This window comes from Anabrus simplex, chromosome 7 (genome assembly GCF_040414725.1).
Source record: "Anabrus simplex isolate iqAnaSimp1 chromosome 7, ASM4041472v1, whole genome shotgun sequence".
Classification (NCBI taxonomy): Eukaryota; Metazoa; Arthropoda; class Insecta; order Orthoptera; family Tettigoniidae; genus Anabrus; species Anabrus simplex.
In genome coordinates, this window is record NC_090271.1 from 99939510 (window position 1) to 99960116 (window position 20607).

The 20607-nt window shown below is 38.2% G+C and overlaps 1 protein-coding gene across 1 annotated transcript in view; it reads right to left on the bottom strand.

Moving 5' to 3' along the window:
- Positions 1 to 20607, bottom strand: part of Myo10A (Myosin 10A) — a 460053-nt gene that overhangs the window by 29778 nt on the left and 409668 nt on the right. The window contains exons 50-51 of the mRNA XM_068228601.1: positions 18885 to 19264; positions 1313 to 1439 (exon numbers count right to left, since the gene is read on the bottom strand). Coding sequence (XP_068084702.1) covers positions 1313 to 1439; positions 18885 to 19264 — 507 coding nt within the window. The remainder of the gene's footprint in view (positions 1 to 1312; positions 1440 to 18884; positions 19265 to 20607) is intronic.

Here is a 20607-nt window from a genome sequence, read left to right on the forward strand (position 1 = left end):
GTGGCTGGTACGGCCTTGGAAATGGTTAGTTACAAACAGACATTAGAAGGGGGAGAAAAGAAAGAACAAAATAAGGCAGTCTACAATGAAATCTTATTACACCTATCACCATAAATTCAAAATTGCTTCTGTGCACAGCTTGGGTGAGTCTCTAGGCATTTAATTAAACACTTCACCTTTAATGAGGTGAGATGATAATCATTTTTCTTTACTTGAGTATGATATCGAATGAAACAAGTTTTCTCTGAATACCGTGCATTTACCCTAGCACAACCAATATGCTACCAGTACCTTATATTGAAAATATTCATCACATATATAATCCTTTGTACTTAAAATATCAAGTTATTTTCTAAAATTTGCTGTCCAGAATCTGGAACTTAGTTTTTATTTCCATGGCAAGATTTTCCATTGTAGAAAAACTTCTTGCATCAGAATTCCTTATGCCTATGACAATAGTCTGTCAGTGCAGCACTGATATGCTGTGACCTCATAATGTTTACCAAAGATCTCTATTTAATTAAACTTGATTTTTATGTGTGATGATTTCATCTTCTTCTTCTTCTTCTTTTTCCTCCTGATTTACAGACGTGTAATCTTTGCTATCGAATCTGGCCTCTACGTGCTGCACAAATATTTATATAAGTGCTTCCAGAATATTAAATGTAGGTAAAAGCAAAAGCAAAGTAATCTCTGTACAGGCCAAGAAGACCCTTGGAAACGTGGAAGGTAAAGGCTTTCACTATCTGTAACCTTGGTACTTGGAGTAGAGTGGTTAGCTCTACGTCCGGCCGTCTTTGCCCCTCGGGAATTAAACTGGTACTCATTTTTGGTGTATGCTGAGTGAACATCAGGACCATATGCACTTCTGGAAGTGGAAATCTCGTTTCTTAAATTTTTTGACTTGCTGACAGAGAATCAAAACCATGTCCTTTCAGGTGAACCGAGCACGCTTTTACCACCTCAGCCAGACAGCCCCTTATTAAACATAGGAAGCTAAGATTATTTATTTCCCTTGAAATCAAGTCAGAATCACTTTGACATAAATATCCCATATTTTAAACCCCATTTATTCAAAAGAAGATGGACAAAGATGTCGAAATAATTCCTCACTTGGGGCACGAGCCAAGTGGTTTAGTCACTTGTTTCTCACCAAGGTGGCTGTAGTTCGAATCATAGCCAATGCACGTGGTATTTTTTAAATACTGTAGAAAGTCACATCTTTGTGATTTAGAGTACATGTAAAACTGACATCAACCCCATCAGAGCAATTAAGGAGATGAAATGAATGACATAATATATGTAGCAATACCTGTTCCTTCCATGTCCAGTCATTCTCCTTGTTGCCCTTCTTTCCTTTGCTCTTCTTGCTCTTAAGGCTCTCGATGACCTTGAGGGAGCCACTGATGGAGCCATCTGCAGTCTTCAGCATTTCAAACCTAGAACATACAATAAGAAACAAATTAATTTATAATGCTGAGATATGTTGATCATCCTAAAAAAAAATTCACTCATTTTTGACTCATTCTGGGTCAGCACCATTGTGCAGGAAAATCTAAACCAACACATACTGCACACAAAACATGAAGAATGAATTTTAACTAAAATGTATCAAGTGAAAAATCAAGGCAAAAATTAATTTTTTAAAATATTCTACTTGGCACCACTGAGTGAGTTGGCTTCATAGTTTGGGTCATGTAGCTGTTAGCTTGCATTCAGATGCTGGGGTCAAACCTCATTGTCGGCAGTTCTGAAGATGGTTTTCTCATATCCACACCAGGCAACAGCTACAGCTGTATCTTTATAGGACATGGTCATTTCCTTCCTAATCCTATCCCTGTCCTAACCCTATTGTGGTGGACGTGTCTGTGTTGGTGTGGCAATAAACAAATAGCAAAAGTTTTGCACCAGGGTCCCAATGAGGGATATTTTGATCTCTATCCTCTTCCAACACTCACTAAGGCAGTCTGTTACTCAGTAAAGCAGCAGCACAGGAGCAGTATATCTATCATATGGGAAACAAATAAACACCCTCTGCTACTATGCAGATGACAGAAAAATATAGCCATTTTCATACAGATAAGTTAATATTATTATTAAGATTATACGTATTACAAAGTATTATTTTGTCCAAACTATCGATCGCTGCGCCTCAGCTCGGCTATTGGAGAAACGAATACATAGTCTAGTTTATATTAATAACCGCTAGATGTCAGTTGTCTTCTGTTTTGCTTGGTAACTGTCGTACGTTTAAAATGGCTACTCTGCAGCAGAAATCATATTGTGTTCTCGAGTTTGCGAAGAGCAATTCTGTGATTACAGTGCTAAGACATTTCAGCTTGAGGTACCAAATTGATCCTCTGAATGGGTGGAACAATCGTAGATGGTATCGACAGTTTGTAGATACAGGATGTGTATGTAAAGAAAGGAGTCCTGGCCGCCCTCGTGTCCCTGAATAAAATGTTGCACGAATTGAAACTGCTTTCCAATATAGTCCTTCAAAATCAACTTGTCATGACAGTCGGGAGTTACACCTGCCTACAACAGCAATTTGGCGTGTTTTGAGACGATGGTTGGTTATGAAGCCGTACAAGTTACAGCTGTTACAAGCTCTGCGTCCTGATGACAAACGCAAATGTGTGGCATTTTGTAACAAGATTCTTGATGCTATTGACAATGATAACACTTTCGCACAACGCATCATGTTCAGTAATGAAGCGACTTTCCATATTAGTGGTCAGGTGAACAAACACAATGTTTGAATTTGGGGCCTACAGAACCCACATGCGATCACTGAACATGTACGAGATTCGCCCAAAGTCAATGTGTTTTGCGCGATATCCCGATCATCTGTTTACGGCCCATTCTTCTTTGATGGAAACACGGTTAATGGTCAGCAGTATCTCGCTATGTTACAAAACTGGTTGTTTCGAGGCTGCATGAAGACAACTTCATTTTTCAACAAGACTCCTTAATCACTGGAGTCGCCAAGTGCGTGAATATCTGAATGAAACTCTACGAACCATTGGATTGGTTGTCAAGGAGCTGGCGACTTAGCATGTCTCAGCTGGGTTCCATGGTCACCGGACTCGATACCCTGTGACTTCTTCCTGTGGGTTTCGTTACAGACAACGTTTATATACCACCACTCCCACAGAAGCTGGAAGAGTTGAAGAACCAAATCCGTACTGCCATAACATCAGTGACGAAGGACATGCTTGCCCAAGTATGGGAGGAATTTGAGTATCGATGTGATATTTTTCGTGTCGCGGATGGAGGACATATTGAACATCTTTAATCTGAACTTGAGAGGTTCGTAAATATGTGCGTAAAGTTTCATATTCATATGTCTTACAGTTTAACAAATACAGTATATGCATTCAAAATACGTATATTCTTTTTGAAACACCCTGTGTATGTATGTGGGGACATGAAATGAAGTGAAATAAACACAATTTGTTGAACCTTTTGCACCTTTTTGTAAGTTTACTATATTTTGCCATCTTTTCCATTTTATTTCATGTTTCAGCACCTTTTCACCTCATTTTTATCTGTTTTTTTTTTTAAAGATTAGACCTTTTTTTCCTTTCTTGAACAGATTTTAAACATTTTGTTTGATCAGAACTCAACACTAGTCAATAAATAAATATTACAATATAGTTTGTTGAAACCACCAGTAATTCATATCCCAGCAACAATAGCCAACCTCAGCAAGAATGGCAAATCTGCAGCTGTGAAATCAAATTAAAATTTAAACAACGATGCTGCAACAGTGTAAACCAAGTTCAATTAGTACGGGGATGAATTTAACGGTTCCACCTATTTACTGTGTACTCTCTTGTTGGCCGTGTTAGTGTTTTACCAGTCTAGACCAGAGCGTATTTTTCACAAAAAAATCGTGTTGAAGGTAAAGAAGGAGGTATGGAGGAGGAACAGTGGAAGAAGTTAGGGACATCCCGAAGAGATTTGCTAAAGACAAATTTGAAGTAAATTTGAAGAACAATCCAGATGTGGAAACCTTTGCAACTTCGACTGAACTCCCTTTATGAATGCTGAGAAGATATGCTCCATTGGTTTCTGTAGATATCGAGGAGTTTCTCTCTATATAAGAATCTACTGAGCTCAAAGCACCAGCGACTTAATGTTAAAAACTTTTAAATATTGTGTGTAATCCAATATAACATGTTGATTAATTATTGGAACCCAGTAAATGTAATAAATTTAGTTCATGTAACTGGTTTAAACATTAATAAAATCATTTCATCAACACCTTTTTTGCACCTTTTTGTATGTATTTTCAGAACCTTTTTTGCCCCTTTTCTGACCATACCTTCCACCTTAAAATCCTTTCCCTACATATGACATATACTTGACACTGAAAAGCATTATCCACTTAGACATCTGTCATATAGGCCTGATCTATGATCAGACTGGATGCAGTAAGAAGTCTGTTAGCCAAATTCAAACCTTAAAAAGACCAATGCTACTAGTCACTTTCTATGTTTCTATGTTTATTCCATATTTTATTTAATACACCAAGTCCAGGAAAATATAAATATTCACTAATTTCCTAAAAGCCTACATGAGCACTCTACTTTTCTCTATTAAACTGTGTTTTTGCATTACATATGTTGCATCAGCTCCTAATATTGAACTCCTCTAGTACAGTATATCTTTGTCAAATATCTATATCTGCTATAAATAATTCAATTCAGTTATTATTAGGATGATTATGTCCTTTCTCCCTGATATAAAACAGATAGTGGTAAAATATTGAAAATAAATTCAGCTTTATAGTGTTTGTAATTGTTACCATAAATAAGATGAACTCCCAAAGCTCAATGATGAGAATCATAACTGCCTTGTACGTGTGTAATTGACTACATCACATTAAATCTTATTGACACAAAACACACTGATGAGTATCCCGATATTTAGGCGTGTTATTGCACTGCACGGTTGAAACAGCTGTTCAGAAAACACAAACTGTCTGAAGAACACTTCTGGCTGAGTCATATCCTCACTTCCACAGACACTGGAACCACAAACTAATAATAAACTCTCACTGCATGCTACAGAGAATTCAATCAAACATTTTCTCTAAAAGTACATGCAAAGCTGTATTGCTCTGAAGAGCTTACACAGCACAGGCCTGCTATGGTTTAGTGATCACACTGGTCCCCACCCTTTGCTCTGCTCCAACTCCCTCCCCTACTTCATGGCCTTCAACAGTTTCTCCCACTCACACAAAAGCCAACAATACTCTGATAATATCAACCATTCATGAATATCTTTCACCAGACCGAGTCACTGATTGACTGAATGCTTCTCTTAGCCAGTCATTATTACAGCATCTCAGGCTGACAGGCATACACAAAATACACTTTATGTAAACACTCAAGATATAATCAAGTTGCAATGCTCCTTTCTTTGACCTACTTCCACAAGTAAGTTCACTTGTCCAATGCTTATAAATGTCACAGAATTAAGCAGAACTTCTGATGCAAAAAACCACAGGATTAGAAGTATATTTATTATACAGTAATTCTGAGATCATAAGCTCCTGAGTCATATGTATGAGACATAATGAAATACAATTTATTTTGTTTGAGAATGGATTTCTTTTGCTATTTTTCTACATATCATCAGCTCAAGTGAGAGATTTCAGTACCTGTACAATTCTTTTCCTTTTATGTCTGCAGAGGCAAAAAGAAAAATAATATTTCGTTTTTCAGTATAAGACAGTCTTTATTTCACACTTCTGCATTACACTATCCATAATGAACAAATAACTACTCCCCCACCATTATTCCTTATTTGGGGTTGGATGCTATCATGACCATTCTCTTTAATCTTCTCCTGTAAGCTGTAACTTATTTTGTCAGTCCTTTAGCCAGCATGTCATTTTGTACAATGTCTTGCCACCTGATCCATTGCCTTCTTCTAGATTTGGTACTCTGGAATTCTTCAGACCATGCATTCACCTCAGACTGCATCACAATTAACAAATAATATGGTTTAAAAATACTCTTGGAGAGTTCAAACAGGTTCAGTTCAGTAATCCTAAACACATCCAGAAAGTGGACCCCTACTTACACACAAGAATACAAGGGGAAAACAGAAAGCTGCTTGCCCTTCTCTACACAATCTGATGTGGTCATGGTATGTGCCCTGCCAAGGCCTTCATTAACTGTTTCCGCCACTTGCTTTTCTGGGCTCCTGCGTGACACTGCTTGCAAGGGCCATGGATCGTTAAGTTGAGCACACTATGAATACAACAATGGAAGTACTTCCAGTTTAGTTGACTGTGTTTGAGAAACAACATATTCAATCATTAAGTTCCTCACCCAGTAAGTTCAACTTTTCTCACTGGCAAGCACTGACTTTCTCAGCTAAGCACTTATAGATGTTTGATGAGCTACTACGAATCCAGTATAAAGAGAATATGTACTTTACAGACAAGTTTTCTCTTTATTCATAGTAAATGGAGGCAGCACTAGGCATGAAGTTAGTAGTATCATATATCGGAAACTACCTCACTTTACAGACTTATGAAGTTCACTTTTCTGTTCTTTGTCTGTATTACATTGTATTTTAACAATTCATGTCCTTTTTGATAGGAAGTTACCTAGATTTTAAATAAATGTTATATTAAACAAACAAATAATTTTTGATATTTTTCTAAGGAATCAAATCCTGAGAAAAACTTTAAAGAAGTGAAACACGTATGTTACATAATTAATTAAAATACATTACTAAGTACTGACAGGGGGATTTTAATTGTTTAATGTTTAACTTTCTTAGTCAATACAGATGAAGATTTGTCTGAAAGGAGTTCCGTAACATGTTGGAAGCCACAGAGTTATTTCATTTAAACACCCTGAAATACCAATGATCTCTGCCTGGATCGAGTCTACTATCTTGAGAGCAAATGGCCAAATACTAATTAACAGGCACCACTGAGGTCGATAATATTACAAAAAGATTAACATGTTGCCAGCATTGGAAACTGTAGCAAGAAAATCAAGTGCAAAATTGCAGTGATGAAGAAGGCAATGTCACAACTCAGTCCCGTTTGGAAAGACTATTCATTATCTAAGTTAGTGAAGGTATGACTAGTTTGCACATTCATCTTCTCTATCTTCCTTTATGGTGTGGATATATGGATTCCTAGCAAATCATATAGGAAGAAAATAGATGTTTCTAAGATCTGATGTTGGAGAAGAAGTTGCCAACACACTGTCTCCAACGAAAACTGTAACTCTTTGGCCACAATGTACATAGAGAAGTAGAACCTCCAGAGAAGGTGGTGGTGGTGTCCCACCAAATACCTGGTAGAAGACCACGTGGTAGGGCGCCACTACAATGATCTTATAAAATTAAAATTAGAATTGGTCCTACAGTTGTTAACACATACAGGAAAGTTCAGAAGAGAACAACATGGAGAACCCTCACAAAAAATATCAGGGAAGATCACGATCCTCAGCAATGAGGAAATGACAGAGAAGAAGATTAATGTAGAATTATATAAATGTTTATGAATGACTAATTATAATGTAATTTTCCCTTATCTTCACAAAATTATAGTAGAATTTCTCACTCAGAAAGACTGTACATGCCAATCTGGTGAAGAAGAGTTTTTATGTTAAAGCTTATTAAACTATAAGAGTTGTATAGAAAGACAGAAACAAGAATAAGAACCCATAACAGTATAAATACTATACCACGACAGGTCCGTGTGTAAAATGGAAGCAATAGAAAGGGGAGACAAAGACTAACATAAAAACACAAAAGGACAAGGATAATCCCGTGTCTTTAAACACTGCCATCTTCGCACTTACATCAACCCTACTTCCTCTGCATTCACTTATTCTCAGCCCTTGACAACCTCGTTTCTGCTTCTTTCTCATCAGGAAGGTGGGCTTCAACACCCAGTGAGTGGCCATTTCAATATATCTCCAGTCTGGATGTAGGAAGTGTAGGATGAGTAGAAAGCCAGATAAATACAGGAAAAAGGAAGGGACATAGGTAAAGATGAATACCGGTAGTAAAAAAGATTGGGAACACAGGGCAAACACACAAGGAGAAACTGAGTAGATCGGGTCAATATTGTTTAATGAGAAAATTGTATTCTGAATGCTAGAAGCTAAGATATAAAATAAACCAAACCAAAACCCCATAGCACTACAGCCCTTGAAAGGACTTGGCCTACCAAGCGACCACTACTCAGCCCGAAGGCGAGGTGTCGTGTGGACAGCATGACGAATCCTCTTGGCCGTTATTCTTGGCTTTCTAGACTGGAAAGACACAAAATAGTGACCTATAATTTAGAGATTACCAATCAAAAAGTATGTGATAGTGAGACAGCACAGTGTCTTCAAAGTCTCATTTCTGTTCATAAATTTTATATAGGAAGAAGATTCAGTTTCACAAATGAAGATGCTTATAGAACTAAAAGTCTGAGAACCTAGTTTTATATGAGTGATTTTGATCTCATAAATAGTTCCTCATATATCTTATACAGCCCTTAAGATGGCTTCCCGTGGTTTCCCATTTTCACACCAGGCAAATGCTGGGGCTGTACCTTAATTAAGGCTACAGTCGGTTCTTCCCCGCTCCTAGCCCTTTCCTCTCCCTTCGTTGCCTAAGACCTATCTGTGTCGGGGTGATGGAAAGCAAAGTTGTTCATATGGAAAACAAGAACACAGTTTCTGTTATGCATGTACAGTATAGTCACCCCCCCCCCCCCCCCAAAAAAAAAAAAAAAAAAAAAGCATGATATTGTATGTTTCTTGCATCTAATATCTTATCAGACTTAAGAAATTATATTATAACCGACTTCAAATTCAGAAAAACTGTTAGGAATATGTGGGTATTCTGGGGAATTATTGATAAGAAATGCATGGGTATTCCAGAGATTTTTTATGCTACAGACATATGATCTTCAGTGAGCTAAGAAAAACAAGGCCTAGAATAGAGAAAGTGAAGCCTGTCTGCAGACAGATAAGGGTAGAAAATTGCCATGATAATATAAATTTGTACCCTTGACCTGAGATGGTGCAGCTCTTTTCGGCATACTCCTAAATAGAGGTGAGATGCACCCTTTTAACCACATACCAGCCCTCGTGCTAATCTTAAATTTCTGGCAGTAATGTGAATTGAACCCAGCCCTCCGAGAACGGAAGCTAATAGCGCTAAATGTTTCACTAAAGAGGAGGACATCTTCACAATAAGGAAATCAGACAGCAGTACATGGATATGATTACTGAAAAATTCCAAAGAACACAGTGTCAGCAGTTTCAGGATAGAGAAGGAGACTGAGTGGCATACAGGCATAATGTATAAGAATGCCTAGGAACTACTGTGTATAAAGATGGGAAAAAGCTTGCAATGTATAAATAGGATGTATCAAAAAAAACCTGAGTTAAAAAATATCATTATGGAGTCCAAGAAGAAGTTGTGGGAAGACCAGTAATAATCTGAAAAGACTTTAGTCAAGCAGCAAGGAAACTTTTCTAGTCTGAGAAAGGGAGGGAAAAAGAATATGAATAGTGTTTTGTGTAAATCAGATTAACTCATCATAGATATTAGGAAATCACTAGACAGATGGCAGGAACATTTTGAATATATTCTCCACATATGAGGAAATATTTCTGTTGAGCTCCTAAATAACAGAGTTCATGGAGAGAACAACCATGGTAATGACATTATACTTGCAAAAGTGGAAAGGTTAGTAAATTAACTATACTATAATAAAGCAGCAGGAACACATGAAATTAGACTTGAAATGGTGAAATAGTGTGGGAAGACAAGGATGAAATTGTTTCATAGAGTAATAAAATTAGCATGAATTTTGAGTAAGATAGGATGAAAGTAGTAACTGTACCTATCTATAAGCAAGGGAACAGAAATAATTGCAACAACAATCAAAATATTTCAGATCAGTATGCTACGTAAGGTATTCACATGCATTTTGGAAAGGAGGGTGCGATCAATGTTTGAGAGTAAGTTGAATGAAAACCAGTGTGGTTTCAGACCATAGGACTGTCAGGACAAGATTTTCAGCAAGTGTCAAGTAATTAAAAAATGTTACAAGAGGAACTGACAATTATGTTTAGGACTGACATATCTACAGAAAGCATATGACAGAGTACCCAGGGGAAACATGTTAACCATATTGAGGGTAAAATGGTAAATAACAAACAGTCTATGGGATGGGTTTAAAGAAATTGTTGAGGAGAACAAAAACAGGTATGAACCCTAAAAATGGTAAGGAATAGTAAATACTGACTATATTATAACAGAGAAATGAAGAGTTTAAGAAAGACATGCAAGTTAGAAAGAAATAGAGTTAGAAATGGTTGTGGAAGTAGGGAGAGATTGAAGAAACTTACAAGAAAACTGAATTTATAAAAAAAAGTCGGTTATGAATAACATGATGACAAACCTAATTGCCAGGCATTTGAATTTTAGAGAAAAATGGAAGGATGTGTATAGGTATGTTAAGGCAGAAACAGGTTTCAGGAAAGACAATGCAAAAATCATTAATGAACAAGGGGAGTGTAATATGAGGATTTACAGAGGGCAGGAATATTTAGTCACTAGTATGTAAAGATAGTTGGACATAAGGATAATTTCCAGGAACAGGAGGTGACTAATAGTAGTGTAGTACTGAAATTATCTATGATAATAAAAGATATTTAGGAAGAGATACAAAAGTTGAAAACCAGAAAAGCAGGGAACTGAAAAGGAAATGGGTTAGGATATATTACCATACCTGAAGTACTTATTTGATTTTTGTTTGTATGGCAGAGTTTCTACAAAAGCCCCAGTGTACAAAGGAAAGTATGATAAACATGAAGTGGATAGTTACAGGCCAATCAGCTTGACATGTGTTGGATGTAAGATCTGCCCAAGCATTTTTAAAATTATTATTAACTTTATTCGACACATTGGACCACTTGAGTCATTCAGTGTTCACTTTCTCTTTGAAGGTTGCACTGTTTGGTTCTTGTGATCTGTCTAACACTTTTTCACTCGTTCCAATTGTAATTTTTTCAATTTGCCCGAAATTGCTAGTCCTTCTACGTGTCATTTTTTCTGAAAATGTGTGAGACATTTGATTATATTATACACATTTACAAAATTACCATATTTACGCGAATAATCCCCGCATATTTTAAAAAAAATTTTGAGGCACGAAATTGGGGTGCGGGTTTTATTTGCGTCAAGGTTGCCAACACGCTCCTGGCTCACCTAGTTTTCAATGCTGAGTGTACAGTTATGCTTTGTGCAACCATAGATGGAAGAAAACTGACCCCATATGTCATATTCAGACTTCTAAACTGACTTTACATTTTTTTAAATAGTACCGTATTTTACAGAGTAATTTAAATTCAAAATTTCTCCGCTTCACGATAGAACGCGTCTTCTGGAACATGCAGGGGTATCTTTCTGCACTTTCACTCACTTCGGTGTGTCTATAGTGTGTTTCATAGTTGAAAATAGAATCAAATCGTAATTCTTTTGTATTCAGCGTGTTAAGGAACGCCACAATATCACGTAGCAGGCAGTACGCGGAAAAGCAGAATCCGCAAAATCTGGTAATGGTTGGCATTTCTGAATTACAAGATGGCTGTTAATTCAAAATCACGTAATTGGAAGTCTGATTTCTGGATTACAAAGACTTTGAATTAACAAGGTTTTATTGTATCGCAAAGCTAACATCAGATTTCGCCGGTGTGTCTAATTCAAGTGTTTACATTGCACGAAAAGAATTATCCACCACCGGTCGTGTTAATGTCCAGTAAAAAGAGACCACGTGTGAGAAGTGTTTTAGATGTGGAGTGTGATGAACTTATAAGTAATTAGAAGGGGATTCTAGTGATGCAAGAGACAACAAATCTTCCCAACTACAGGAAATCGAGCCTATTGCAAGTTCAGATTAATGAAATACCTGTCACATAAGTAGGCCTACTTGCTGATTTTCATTTTACATGTTCACATTTGCGTAAAGACCACGTGGACCTCGTGGAGTGATATGAAATGTTTCTTTATGCCTACGTTACCCTTTTGATAGAAGGAATTCTAGTTCATTTAATTTTTTTTCAAAATGAGCCTTCCTAAAATGAGGGTGTGGGCATTATTCGGGTAAATACGGTACTAATGGAAGGCAGTTCAGGGTTTAGGAAAGGTTACTCCAGTGAGACTAAACTTACAGGATTCCAGCAAGATGGATGATGATGATGATGCCTGTTGTTTAAAGGAGCCTAACATCTAAGTCATCGGCCCCTAATGGTACGAAATGAGACGAAATGTAATGATAATTTAAAAGTCCAAAATCATCCACTGACCAGAATTCAAAACATGATGACGAAGAATGAATGGATGGATATGAATTTAAAACAATCAGTGAATCTGACCCGTAATGCCTCACATTCCCGGAAACTAGCGTTAAACAATAGTACTACTGATCAAAGGACTGTTTCAAAAGCACAATCCTGAAACGATGATGCTTGTAGTCCAAAGGGGTCCAAAATCCAGGTCATCGGCCCCTCATAATGGTATTTATTGCTAGGAAAGTAGAACCATGATATTTGTCATGTTCCAGTGCTAATCAGAAGTAGCATAGACACGCGGTATTCCACACATTATGGTACTACTCACAGGTAATGTAATACGCACATGTAACACAGACCTATGGTGTTTCTCACATTGCAGCGCCATTTACAGGCAACGCAAACCTACGGTGTTCCTCACATAGGTGTACTAACCACAGGGACTCGTACTACCCCGTGGTATCCCTCACATAGTGAGTACTAATCATAGGCAAGGCTGACCTATAATGTTGTTTTGCTCATAGAGTGGTACTAATCACAGGTACTCTAAAACTTACACTGATTCACACACTGACGCCACTAATCACAAACCTATTGCGTACCTACCATAGTGGTACTATACGCAAGTAAAAGTGACCCATGGTGTTCCCCACGTGGTGGTACTAATTACAAGTAGTCTCATGGTTCTAATTCGATCATCTCTTGGTCGCCCTTTTTAGTCACCTCTTATGACATGCAGGGGATACCGTGGGTGTAGTCTTCGCCTGCACCCTCCATCCACAGGGGGGATGTGTGTTTACTCCGGGAGAGCCATTTTATTTTGTACAAGCCCACCGGCAAGCTGGTTAGGATCCACCTATCCGCCACCTGGGAGTATCACCTCTCCCCATGCTACGCCAGCAGGGTAGGTTCATGGCCAGCAAGATAGAGCAGATATTTTAGATTCAAGATGTCAAATGGACTGCACTGCTATTGACCTATTCAAGGCTTTTGATAGGACAGATCACGGGAGACTACTTACAAAAATGAGGGATATGGACTGGACAAAAGAAAGATTGAATAGGTGGATACATTTCTAGAAAAGAGAACTCAAGAGAATTAGAATGGAAGAAGCATTTTCTGATCCTGTAATAATTAAGGGGGAGGGGGGTTTCCACAAGGCAGTACTATTGGACCTTTATGTTTTCTTATATATACATAAATTATATGACAACTGGAATCAGATATAAGGTTTCTTGTGGATAGCAAGTAAGTTACACGATTGTAAGCGACTGCAAAAAAAGAAACAAGAATATTGCGAGATGGACAGTAGGCAAAGAAATGATGGTAAACGGGATGAAAAGTCAGGTTATAAGTTTCACCCTCTCAGTTTTAATTACTGTGTTGATCGAGTAAAATTACCTCCTTGAGATCATTGTAAGTACCAAGGTGTTAATATACAAGTAAGTAAAGATCTTCACTGGGGTAATCACAATAATGGGGTTGTAAATAAGGGTTACAGATCTCTTCATATGGTTATGAGGGTATTTAGGAGTTGCAGAAGGATGTAAAGGAGGGGGCGTATAAGTCACTGATACAACTCCAATTAGAGTATGGTAGGTGCCCTCACCAATATTATTTGATTTGAAAACTGGAAAAGGTTCAAAGGAAAGCAGTTTGACTTATTCTGGGTGATTTCCAACAAAAGAGTAGTGTTACGAAGATGTTGCAAACTTTAGGCTGTGAAGACTTAGGGCCTAAGGAGACAAAATGTTTGACTAAGTTGTCAGGAGAGGGATGGTGTTGAATGACCTCAGTAGAAAAATAAGCTTGAATAGAGGTTTTAAAGCTAGGAAAGATCATAATATGAAGATAAAGTTGGAATTCAAGAGGACAAACTGGGGCAAATATTAATTTATATAAAAAGGAATTCTCTGCAAATAACATCAGCCGTTGTAGGTGAAGTTAACTTTCAAAAGTAACCGGGGGAACCTGACCCCCGCAGAGTGCATCCCCAGGTGGCAGACAGGGGGCCCCTACAGTATGTAGGGCTGGTTGAAATGCCCAATACAACCGCGACCAACAGGTAGCCCAATTCCTGGGGGCTTTAAAATACTGGGACACCCTCTCTCCAGGGGTCACAAATATAGAGGGTCCTTGCCCTGGGATATCGGTAAGTCCTCAACGGCATCTACGGCAGAGAAGATGAAATTTGGTATGGTGGAGAGGAGCGGCTACGAAAGGCGTCTGTCTCCATGTTAGAGGCGGCCTAATTTTGAACCTGGCAGTAGGTATGAAATGCCTTTGGGTATGGCATGCCCATCATAACAATAGCCTATATGAATAAAGCCAATAAGGTGCCTCGGAAAAGGTTAGGGCGTCCCCTGCTAAAAGCGACACGCAGCTCTTTGGGTGCTGGGGGAACTGTGAGAAGTGGGCAACTAGCACCAAACTACATCAGATTGTGACAGTAAATGTCCTGACACTGACAGGAAAGACAGAAGAAGGGGTTGACTTCATGAAAGAAAAAGATATATCCATACTTGGACTGTGTGAGAAAAAAGAAGACGGGTACGGGAGAGATTCCTCTGAAAGAAGGATACAGCCTGTATTGCAGCGGAGGACCAGAAGGAAAAAATGGAGTGGCCATCATACTTAGAAAAGAAATCCAAGAATATGTGGAATCTATAAAATGCGTCAGCGATAGGATGATGGTGATGAGACTCCAGTTTGTAAATGGGATGAAATATCTATTTCAGTTATATGCCCCACAAACGGGTTGCACAGATGAACATCTAGAGGACTTTTTAGAGGAAGTGGAGAGACAGATAGAAGATAAGGAAGTGCTATTAATGGGAGACCTAAATGCACAAGTTGGAATGGAAAGACAAGGAAAGGAAGATGTTCTAGGGCCCTATGGATATGGAAATGTAAATCCAGAAGGTGAGTTGTTGTTGGATTTTTGCATGAGGAACCAAATGATTGTTGGAAATACTTGATTTAGGAAGAAGAACAGTCAGAAGATTACAAGGTATGGTTGGGGAGACAGACCAACAAAGATCATGATTGATTTTATAATCGTAGAAAAAGAACACCAGAAGAACCTTTTAGATGTTACAGCCATGCCTGAAGAAGCCTTTGGTGGAGATCGTAGAGTAGTGACAGGAAAACAAAGTGGGAAAGATTGAAAAAACCCCATTAAGAAGAGAGAAAACAATTCAAATGTGGAAGTTAAAGGAGAAGAGCATACAAGAAGAATTTCAAAGGGAAATAATACCCTTGGTACCCAGGACGGAGATGGGAAATGTTGAAGATGAATGGAAAATATTTAAGGAAGCACTGGTTGGATGTACAGAAAAGGTATGTGGTAGAACATAAGGAATTATTAAAGACAAAGAGACACATTGGTGGAATGATAGGGTAAAGATTAAAGTGGAGGAAAAGAAAATGGCATGGAAAGCATGAAAAACACCTAAGACTGAAGAAAATAAAAGAAAATATGTGGAGGCAAAGAATTTGGCCAAGAAAGTAGTGGACGAAGAAAAGAGGAAAAGCTGGGCCTTATTCACACAGAAACTGAGAGGTGATATGCTGGGCAGCAAGAAATTATTTCATGGTTTCTTAAGAAACAAAAAGAGAGATCAAATAAACACCAGGTTTGTGAAGGATGAAGGTGGCATAATATTAACAAAGCCAGAAGAAATAATAAATAGATGGAGAGAGTATTTTCAGAAGTTGCTGAACATGAGAACTAATGACAGTAATTCAAAGGACCACCAGGAAAGGCAATTAGTCGATGAAGAAATTACAATGGTAATGGCAGTAAGAAAGATGAAGATTGTCTGGGAGAATAAGGAGGTCCCTGAGGATTGGCAGAAAGGAATAATCATCCCAATTTTCAAGAAAGGTGATAAGAAAGTATTGAAGAACTACAGGGGAATTACTCTTGATATCCCATGTTGCTAAGATAATGGAGAGGATAGTGGAAAGTAGGATAAAGTTGAGGGTTGAAAATCTACAGGAAAATCAGTTTGGTTTCAGAAGTGGAAGGTCAACAATAGAGTCCTTTTTCATTATGGGACAACTTATGGAAAAGCAATGGGAGTATGGAAATGATAAGGTGATGATATATCATTGACAATGACATTTCAAAAGGCATAGAGCAGTGTCGCCAGAACTAAAGTTTAGGACAGTCTGGTGCAAAAAGGAATTGGACAGAGATTAATAAAAATGATCATGACAATGTACAAGGAATGATGTTATTGTGTGCAAACATAAGTTGGCAGGACAAGTTGGTTCAAAATCACTAGTGGGCTGAGACAGGGAAGTGTTCTATCACCGTATGGAGGAAGAGAAATGAACATGTTATTTGCAGATGTGGAGAAGAGGACACGAACGTTCAAGAACAGTTGGATGTGGTGAATGAGAAGATCAAAAAATGTGGATTGAAAATAATTGTAGAAAAGAGTAAAACTCTTGTTACGACTAGAGGGGAGAAAGAAGGGAAAGGTCAGATTAGATTTGCAGATAAGCCCATGGAAGTAGTGGAGAGGTTCAAATACCTGGGGAGTGAATTAATGGAGAATGCTCGACTAGATGCTGAAATTAGTAAGAGGATTCAAGATGGAAGCTGTTTCTATCATAGTGTAACAAACATGTTATGGGACAAAGATGTGCCAATGGAAGCAAAGGAAACTAAGTACAAGATGTATTATGTACCCATAACAACTTTCGGAGCAGAAACTTGAACAATGACAAAGAAGGATGAGAATCGAATACAGGCAGCCGAAATGAAGTTCTTGAGGAGTATGATACAGGAGAGTAGAAGAGACAAAATAAGGAATGAGAAAATCCGGAAAGAAATAGTAGTGGAAAAAATTAATGATAAAATAGAGACGAGCCGAATAAGACGGTTTGGGCTCATAAAGCGAATGAGTGATGAAAGAATGCCAAAAAAGGTGATGGGAATGCAAATGCAAGGAAGAAGAGGCTGCGGACGACCACGACTGAGATGGAATGACACAGTCCAATGCAGTATTAGAGAAAGAAACCTGGACTGGGATACAGTGTTGGAGGAGTGGTGGAAAAACCGAAGAAAGTGTAGAGGAACCATATTTGCCCCTACCCGGCTACAGTTGGATAATGGGAAATGATGATGATGATGATAAAAAGTAATTAGGAATTGGAAGAATTTATCTAAGGCTATGTTTGATAAATTCCAACGTGTTTGAAATTACCAGTATTTAAGAAAGGGTTATGAAAACAACTGATAGGGAATCTGCCACCTGCTGACAGCCTTAAATGCATATCACGGTTGAATGATCGAGTTTGATTATGAAGTTAGGGGGATATTATTACAGGCAATCACACTCATTTATGCTGGTAATCAGACAGCAGTGAGAACTGACAGTAGAATGAGTTCTTGGTTCAAAACAGTAACAGGGTTATAGTTTCTTAGTTTACATGGATCATTAACTGAAAACTATAAAGTAAAAATGAAAATCCACAGGCTGTTTCCGGTCATTTGACCAGGTCAGGAATGGAATGAATGAAGCCCCATCTAGGGGTAAGGACAGGAATTGTGCCGGCTGCCGAAGCCTGTCGCACTCCTCTGGGACAATGATTAATGACTGGCAATGAAATGAAAGGCAGATGAAATGAAATAATATTGGAGAGTGTTGCTGGAATGACAGATGACAGGGAAAACCGTACTACCCGGAGAAAAAGTATAAAGTATAAAATGTAGTAAGCAGCCTGACCTATGCCAACGACTTGTTCTTACTGGCAGACTGTGCTAATAAATAATAATGGCGTGGTGTGTGGCATGTGTAGGGGGCTGGTGCAGGCCTTTTGATTTGACGCCAGTATGCGACTTGCACGTCGTGAAGAGGATGAAATGATGAAGAAGACAGTGCATACACCCAATCCCTGTGCCAGGAGAATTAACCAATTATGGTTAATATTCCCAACTCTGCTGGGAATCGAACCTGGGATCCCTGTGACCAAAGGCCAGCATGCTAACCATTTAGCAGAGCCGGACATTTCCAAGACTTAAGTGATGTAATTCAGGAAAATTCTAAGAGTCCTGAATGTCAGATCAGAAATATGAAATTGGAACAGATGGATCACTTGAAGCACTTAGAATGGATATTCTGTGAAGTTGGTAGTGTATAAAGTGAAATGGAATCATTGTGTTTCGAAGCTAACACAGTGAGCATGCATTTGCGATCAATGGTATTCTGTAAGAATGAAGTGAGATGACTGGCTCTCTTGTTAGTTCTGATATACTATGTGATAAATGGTGAATGAACAGATTTTCAGATACAATTTGTAATAAAGTTGGGCATTTTACAAAGGTGCACAGCTAGGAATGAATAAATAAATAGAAAAGAAGAAGCATATGCATGCGTATCTGATGGATGGAACAGTTTTTAGTAGTTAGATACACTGCATGGGTTTCAAAGTTTATCCAACCAGTTTCAATAAAAAGTATAGGAAAAGACTTAGTTACTAAACTGTATCTAGATCCAGGTAAGAATTTAACTGCGAAGGGTTGGTTGCACTTACTTCTCAGGGCTCTGTCGGAAGTGGAGCATAGCAAACTGCAACAGGGAATGTTTGCCATCATGTTGGCCAGGAGATTCTGGTGCCTCATGAAGATGCTGTTGGTGTTGATGCTCTTGATGATGATGATGATTATGATGATGTTGTTGGTGCTGATGTTGATGTTGCTGTTGTTGCTGCTGCTGCTGCTGCTGCTGCTGCTGCTGGGGGTTAGGATGAGGCTGCAGTACTTGAGGACCAGGCAGAGCTGTTTGAGGCACTGCTTGCTGCTGGGGAATTCTTCCTGTCCAGCTCTCAATCATAGCATTATTGGAGCTTGCCTTCAGCTGAGCATTATGTTGGAAATTATCTGAAGAAATACGGGGAACTGCCTTCTGCTGAAGCTGAAACAAACAAACAAATCACCCTGTCACATACAAAAAATTTTTTTGGAGTGGAGATTGCATATAACCAAAAATTCTTATTATCAACTTAAGGGATACTACGTTTATTAAAAGAGACTGAATACATCAAATTAAACCTGGAAAAGATACAAATTAGTATAATTCTGTTACCATATGTTTTCTTTCTCAGATAGTTCATAAATTTATTTATTCAAAAGTAGTTTTGGCAGCCTGAAGAAGCTAACAGTTCTATAGAAAGAAAGAAACCCGTTTAGATCTGTACATTTCTCATGAAGACAAAATTACAAACTGACAAAAAATAAAAATGCAAACATAACTTCTTGACAGTCATATTATAAATAATTAATTAATTAATGGAAAGGAACAATGACAGCTCAGTGTGGGAAGAGGGAGCAACAGAAAGACAAGGACAAATATGAAAACACAAACTCTTCATCTTCAAATTTTACAACTTGCTTTACGTTACGTTGCACTGATACAGATACGTTTTATGGCAACAATGGGATAGGACTTGGAGTGGGGAGGAATCGGCTGTGCCCTTTATTAAGGTACAGCCCCAGCATTTGCTTGGTGTAAAAATGGGAAACCACAGAAATTTTCATATTCAAATAGACAGGCTCTTTCCTCATTAATTCCAGTTCTTCTACATTTATTTCTTCTCAGATCACAGCGAGCTTGTTTTTAAAGTATTAAAGCTCTTTAGACCATTTGTTCCAGTCTGGCAGTGAGCTTGTCAGATTGCCACACCTTTCGAAGATGCTGGCAGCTAGAGCACCATTGACCCACCATAGCAAGCCTTCTTTGTAGGACAACGCAGTGAAAGTGCACCATGGGAGATGTGTATCTCTACTTGTATAAATGCCAGCCTTTGCTTTATATGTCAGGAATACTTTATATTATATTCTTTATTATTTGTTATCAGTGAGGTTAAATTGTTCCCTTCTGGGAACTTATTTTTGAGTTTGTTTTTTTGCTTCCCAACTTCAACATGAAGTACTATGTTACTGCGAGAAAAATACCATTCAATTATTTGCCTGGAGATGAAGGAGAGAGCCACTAGCTGGTGGAGTGTGGGGATTTAAATTGAGCAGATCTTCAGTCTTGCTGTGGGAAATGTAGGATAAGAAGAAAGGTGGGTAAAGACAGGAGAAAGGAAGCAGCAAGAAGTTAAAGATGAAATCAGGTGGCAAAAGACTATGAACATAGGACAAAAACAGGAGCAGGAACAGATCCCATTGTTCAACTTAATAACACGTTTAAACAAGTGACAAATCAAGTCAAATATATGATTGTATGATTGAAATAGAACAAAAATATCATCA